Source organism: Drosophila novamexicana, unplaced genomic scaffold, assembly GCF_003285875.2.
Source record: "Drosophila novamexicana strain 15010-1031.04,08,12 unplaced genomic scaffold, DnovRS2.1 tig00000024-arrow-pilon, whole genome shotgun sequence".
Lineage (NCBI taxonomy): Eukaryota > Metazoa > Arthropoda > Insecta > Diptera > Drosophilidae > Drosophila > Drosophila novamexicana.
Genome location: NW_020824768.1, coordinates 1,103,122 through 1,110,232, shown reverse-complemented (window position 1 = coordinate 1,110,232; position 7,111 = coordinate 1,103,122). Strand labels below are relative to the sequence as shown.

At 38.8% G+C, this 7,111-nt stretch overlaps 1 protein-coding gene across 1 annotated transcript; it reads left to right on the top strand.

Annotated features, from left to right (window-relative positions):
- Positions 1-3,154: 3,154 nt before the first annotated feature.
- LOC115771104 (carbonic anhydrase 2) lies at positions 3,155-7,111 on the top strand. The gene is made up of 4 exons (XM_030716663.1): positions 3,155-3,345; positions 5,399-5,865; positions 5,915-6,142; positions 6,208-7,111. Exons 1-4 carry the CDS (start codon positions 3,303-3,305, stop codon positions 6,463-6,465), a joined length of 996 nt encoding a protein of 331 aa, XP_030572523.1. The 5' UTR covers positions 3,155-3,302; the 3' UTR covers positions 6,466-7,111.

Below are 7,111 nucleotides of genomic sequence, written 5' to 3'. Positions count from 1 at the left end.
CCAGATTAATCTGGCATTCAAATCTGAATACATATTTTTTGGTCGAAATTCATGTCAAATCTTAGCCCAAGATTCATATATAGACATGGGTCAAAATTTCCCACCCCCATAACTCGGTCAAATCTCATCCGATTTTCAAGAGGTTTGGTTTTTTGTTAATGGGAATCCCTCCAGATTAATCTGGCATTCAAATCTGAATACATATTTTTTGGTCGAAATTCATGTCAAATCTTAGCCCAAGATTCATATATAGACATGGGTCAAAATTTCCCACCCCCATAACTCGGTCAAATCTCATCCGATTTTCAAGAGGTTTGGTTTTTTGTTAATGGGAATCCCTCCAGATTAATCTGGCATTCAAGGCTAAATACATATTTTTTGGTCGAAATTCATGTCAAAATCTTAGCCCAAGATTCGTATATAGACATGGGTCAAAATTTCCCAACCCCATAACTCGGTCAAATCTCATCCGATTTTCACGAGGTTTGGTTTTTTGTTCATGATTTTCCCACCAGATTAATCTGGCATTCAAATCTGAATACATATTTTTTGGTCGAAATTCATATCAAAATCTCAGCCTAAGATTCGTATATAGACATGGGTCAAAATTTCCCACCCCCATAACTCGGTCAAATCTCATCAGATTTTCAAGAGGTTTGGTTTTTTGTTAATGGGAATCCCTCCAGATTAATCTGCCATTCAAATCTGAATACATATTTTTTGGTCGAAATTCATGTCAAAATCTCGGCCTAAGATTCGTATATAGACATGGGTCAAAATTTCCCACCCCCATAACTCGGTCAAATCTCATCAGATTTTCGCGAAGTTTGGTTTTTTGTTCATGGGAATCCCTCTAGATTAATCTGGCATTTAAATCTGAACACATATTTTTTGGTCGAAATTCATGTCAAATCTTAGCCCAAGATTCGTATATAGACATGGGTGCAAACTTCCCATGCCCATAACTCGGTCAAATCTTGGTAGAAGTTTCTTTTATTTACAAATTTATTTTATATATATATATATGTGTCACACACACGTAAATTCATACATACGTACAATCATACATGCATATAAATACTTATTACTCATTACTGAAACATGAAAACTTGTCTATTTATTCATGGTTTTTTATACCTAATTTGAGATTGTGATTTCTAGAATGCCAATTTGTAGTCGGAAGCAGTACGAGTCCAAAAATGTATATTATGCCAAAGACGGACCTGATTTAGCCGACATTTTCCCATAATGAAAGTTGTAAAAAACTTTTAATGATTGTAACTTGATTAAATGAAATCCGATCTAAGTTTTCGCGCGCGAAAAACGGACAAAAAAAATCGATTCGATTTTTTCCTATTCTCTCAACCGAGCGGAGTTCGGGGTTCAAGGTATAAAAGGAAATTGTTCTAAGAACGGACGATGGCTAAAAAAAAGTTGCGTATAAGATTTGTGGCAAAAACTTGGTCCGAGCAATGCCGGCTAGTGCGCACTTGGGTATATATATACTATTGATATATATATATGTATAACTTAAGAGGTCTGGAAAACAATTATACGATTGTTTTGAAATTGGGTTAATGTGCAAAATTTCTTACATCTAACTAAAGAGTTATACAAACAACAGCTTCAATTGTCATTTGACTTAAGAGTGGTGCAGCACCACTCGATGACTCAGTGGTTCAGTGGCTCAATTGACGGCATTTCTTTTGTACAATTTAATTTACTTGAAATTGTGTTAACACCCCATCCTTGCTGTTTACCTTGCAGTGCGCCGTGCAACATGCAACCATTGTCCAGGTTATAATGAGAATGCATATTGATTGGGGCCATTACAGAACCCGAGTCACTTGACGCATTCATTTTTAATACCCAAATTGAGCCATTGGGGGATTAACGCTTTTGTTTACCAGAAACTGCTACAATAATGCAAGCAAGCTGTTAAATACAATGGAAAAATTCGTTGTAATTTAACGCAATCGCCACCGGCGCCATTCAAAGTGGGCAAATTTTAACGAGATTGGGGCGAGTTCTCAATTGTCATACAATTTGCCGTACTATTGTACAAGATAAAAACAAAGTAATCAACCTAAGTATGCCAGAATAACTAATAGCTAGCTGGAGATAAGAAATCGCGCGGTCATCGGATAAAACTTACTTTTATCTGCCCTGAGCAGCCAGAAGAGTTCAACTTTCACTGGTTATTTCTGAACTGAGCAGTAAAGCTCTTAACATAGGTCTCGTAACATAAGTCTCGTAACAGAAATTCTCGTTACTTAAGTCATTTAACATAAGTTCCGTAACATAGGTATCTTAACAGAAATCACCTAACATAAGTCTGTCAATCAATCACGTCTCATTTTTAACACGCACTCAATCTAGTTTTGCAGATATGTTAGGAGAATAGTAAAGCTCGTAATTGCTGAGTGAAGCCAAGATTACTTGAAAAGCAGAAAGGTGAAGCTTTCACTTGATATTGTTGCACTTAGCAGTAATGCTCTTAACATAAGTCAACTTAACATACGTCTTGTAACATGAGTCTGCTAACAGAAATCACCTATATAAGTCACTTTAGGTAAGTCTCGTAACTTAAGCTTGCACAATAACAGTCAACCAATCACGTCTCATTTTCAATACGCAATTACTCATTCAAAAATTGTCTGTGAACAGGTAATTTTTAGTTTTAGAGATGCGTTAATGATCACTAAACAGTGATTACTTCCAAGTATTTTATTCATGTGAAGTACTGTAACTGTTACATTTGGCAAGAACGCTTAAATTTGAAGCTTTAAGCTGAGCTTAGATCAGACGCATGTCGACTTAAGGGAAACACATGTGTGCTTTACTAAATCCAATTACTGTGACTCAAAAATCACTATTATGCCCAACTCTAGTACTTTTTCTTGTATATATTATATAGCTGTTGGTGAGCGGCAGCGTCTGACTAACCATTCAAAATTGTGTCTCAATAATATGAACGTCATCAGCGGGACAACAGAGACCACTGACAATATTGATTCAATATTGGCGAGGGCCGATTTAAATTTCGAATCGAGTCGATTGCGAGTCGAGTGCGAGCCGCTGCAAAAGCAACAAAAGCCGTCAACAACCTTTGGCTAGTTGATATAAGTTTGTGCGACATGCGGGTCCTAACCGCAGTTGTGCGACCGCATTTGGCGGGTGAACAGCGCTTGACAGACTGACACATTGACAAAACCAAAAGACTTGTGCCACTGGTCGCGACTTAAGGGCTTAAGTATTTCTATATTTACGCAAAAAGGTGTTCGGTGAAAACAGCAAGTGATATGTGGAACCTACAGTTCGGTGTGGCATTGATTTTGACCTGTGGTGAGCTCCAATGATAATAACAAGAGTGTTTATAACTATGGACCAGGTTGAAAGAGTTCGCTTCAAAAGTAACCAAATACATTTTATTTGGCAATAAACTAAGTCGAAAAGTTACAGACAAATAATGCATCTTACTTGATTTATTAGCAGCACACAAAGTTTGCAATTTGCCGGAATTGTTTTGCAAATATTTGTGCAACATTTAGAATTGTGCTCGACTAGCTAAAGTGATCTGGTTGCAGCTGCTTTTCCGAAAGTCGAATTGCGTAGTGTTAATTGTTTAACTATAATTAGTACAGTAATTGGCTTAAGATTGTTTTAAATAACAACATTAGCAGACATAACTACTTAACCAAAGGTTCTTTAATATTGGCTTCGACTAATGTGTCCTTGACACGCCACAAGTTCCGAAAACAGGTTGATTATCTTTGTGCAACAATCAGAAACACGTTTATAACATGTCTGGCCCATATAAAATTCAACAAGCAGACGATTAAATAAGTTTAAACTTCACTTCCCTTTGTTAGTTTGGCTTTCTTTTGACAGCGCAACAACGTGCCTTTTGCAGCCCGTTTGTGAATGTCTGGCAACAGGCCGGAAGTCCGGAAACCACACAATAAAAAAAAAGCAATGACGGCAAAACGATTCGCTAGTTGGCCAATTACAAAATTTGTCTGAAATCTCACAATGAATAATTCAACAATTACTTAAACACACATGAATAAAAGCTGTTCTTTTTTTTTTGCGTGCTTAGCTAATTTAGAATTCAGTTAAGTTTTTGTTGTCATAAATTAAACTTGCGGTTTATAGCCAATAACAATTTAACTATTTACGGAATTAGCACTTGCTTAAATTAGCGCAACATATTATCTGTGCTTAATTTGAGAGAAACTAAATTAAAAATTCGAAAATTACACAACTTTAACTAGCCTAAAGCGAACCTAACGCTTGACAAGACAATTAAAATATTTGTTTTCTTTTTTTTTTTTACAATGGAGAAGACTCTCAGTTAAAGCTGTTCGGCATTAAAGTCGTAAGCACATAGCAAACAGTTTACACGTTAATTGTTGCTTAATCAACGCTAATTGAACAAATAATTATGCATGACACATGATACACAATGTCGACCTCTGACAACCATTAAAGCCATTTATTCTCAGTATTACCAAACAGATTTCGAGTTAATTAAGCCGAAGTGTAATTATACCCTAAGAGGTAGGATTTAAACGAGATATAAGATATAGTAGTCCGATTTTAAGAGTAGAGAAGTTTCCCATAAAAAACTCTTTTATTGGCAGATACTTCCCAAAGCATAAAAGTATTCCGAAGTTGACAAGTTGTTCATACAAAAACTCTTGTCATGTCCGATTCTTTCTATATAGTTCTTTGATAAAGTATTAAGATGTGGATAAGATTTTGTTTATAAGTAGCTTGTGCATATCAAGTCTGGCCAAGATATCACCAGAAAGAGGCAAGCACTTGATTTACAAGCTATAATACCTACATATATAAGCTAAATGATATAGGGGTCTGATTTGGCTGATTCCGACGTCAGATGTCAAGAGTGAAGCTTTATATAGAGAGACAGAGAGACCAAGACTATATCGACTCGACTGTTGACTTCGATCTAGCACATATTTACTTTATGTGGGGTCAGCGGCAACTCATGCTATGCGATAAAATCATAATACCCTATGTAAGGGCATATAGAAACAAAACACGCAAAAAATGTCCACAAACAGGTAGATATGCAAGTGAAATCGTAGGAGGTGTTGCAGGTGACAATCACACCAACAGACTCGCAGCATGACCTGCTCGTGCGTGAATTATAAAGATACACAATTTAAATTATTTGTGCAACAAATTAAGGGTGACAACAATCGCATATTTTTAGCTATCCCAGTGCAGCCAAAAATAGTAGCCAAATTAATAGCAGTCGTGATTAAATATTTGCGAATGGTCTCGATGTCACCATTATCATGAACGGTATCGCCGTCTCGGCTTGTCCAAGCAATTAGCAAGTCTCGATCTTGATCGTCATCCATTGTTACAGTTGCCGTTGTCTCGGCTCAGGACTTTGGCTATGGCGGGCAGCATGGACCGGAGCATTGGGGTGACGATTATCAGCGGTGCAGCGGCAAGTTTCAGAGTCCCATTAACATCGATGTGCTGAACGTGACGAAGAAAGAGTTTCCCTATCCTGAATATTTCAATTTCGATGCTAAGCCCAAAAGCGTTAAGTTGACCAACAATGGACACACCGTGCTGGTCACCATGGACTTTGAGCCGGGCAAGGTGCCGCGCATCAGGGGTGGCCCGCTGGAACGCAAGACCGACTACCAATTCGAGCAGTTTCACTTTCATTGGGGCGAGAACGACACTGTTGGTAGCGAGGATCTGATAAATAACCAAGCCTATCCCGCTGAGCTGCATGTGGTTATGCGCAGTCTGGATTACAAGGACTTTCAGAGTGCCCTCGATAAGGATCATGGCATTGCCGTGTTGGCATTCTTCTTCAAGGTAGCCCACTTATTGAACCAAACTGATTGAAGACTAATACTGTTACTAGATTACAGCAACGGATAATCCCAACTATGGCGAATTTGCGGAGCAGCTGGACTCGATAAGCCACAAGGGTCAATCCGCTGAGTTGGCGCAACCTTTGCCGCTGAACAAGTTTTTGGAATATGATCTCGTTACCTATTTCACCTACACAGGCTCGTTGACAACACCGCCATGCGCCGAGAAGGTGGTCTGGATAGATTTCTATCAGCCCATAGACATATCAGAGTATCAGGTGAGTCGTCTCGTCTGGTCGAACATTGTTATCGTATATTTGATTGACAACTGGTTTATTCACAGCTGAATCATTTTCGGCTATTGACGGCCAACGATGACCACCTGAAGAACAACTTTCGTCCGACCCAACCGCTCAACAATCGGGTCGTTTACTTTAATGATCCCGGCATACCCGACATTGCCAAGCGGGATTGGGGCTCCATTCCGTTCGTGGACGCCGAAAATGCAGCTGGTCGCATCGCGTGTGGCTGGTTCGCCGCCCTGCTAGGCCTCAGCCTGCTGGTGTGCGCAGCTCAAGGACATCGTTTTAGTGGCCTTTAATTAGAGGCATGCGCCGCAGTTGCTGGCCCAGAGACCCGGACCGCAACGCGAATGTTTTGTATTAAATACATCGCTCTCGCACGCTTAATATTTTAATTAAGACCTGTAATTTAGCTTTAACCGTGCCGTGCTCGTCTCCGTCTCCGGCTACCGCTTTGTTTGCACGCTTTGTCGCAGTGTGAGGACGTGTGCCGGCAATTTGAATTGGGAAGCAGAAAGGAGGCACACTTGACCCAATATGGCATGCATGAAGCACGTGTCTAATACTGCGATTAACAAATGCTTTAAGATTTAAGAGCTAACGTGGCGAGCTATTCATTATTAATGCAGCACATGGCACCGATTCTATTTATTTGATTGATTATTCATGAATTGATATATATAATATATATATATATGCACACGCACAATCACAGTCACATTTAAGTGCTATGCCCGTGCGTTAAGCATAGGTAATTATTGTTATTTATGCTCTTCATTCAATTTTCATACCCATACACGTGATTTGTTATTATAATGCCACTGCACAATGTGATTTACGAGCTGCTGCTCGCTATAAGTAAAATCTTGCTATACATATATAGATTTATAATGTTACGTGTAATTGTGGTTACCACGCTTGGCTATCAGTAAATAAATAAATAAC

What these genes read in the sequence shown, in the direction of transcription:
- LOC115771104 (XM_030716663.1), top strand. Translation starts at nt 3,303, where the DNA reads ATGTGGAACCTACAGTTCGGTGTGGCATTGATTTTGACCTGTG. An exon ending in TGTTGGCATTCTTCTTCAAG is followed by an intron (nt 5,866 to 5,914) that starts GTAGCCCACTTA and finishes TACTGTTACTAG; the next exon opens with ATTACAGCAACGGATAATCC. An exon ending in TAGACATATCAGAGTATCAG is followed by an intron (nt 6,143 to 6,207) that starts GTGAGTCGTCTC and finishes GTTTATTCACAG; the next exon opens with CTGAATCATTTTCGGCTATT.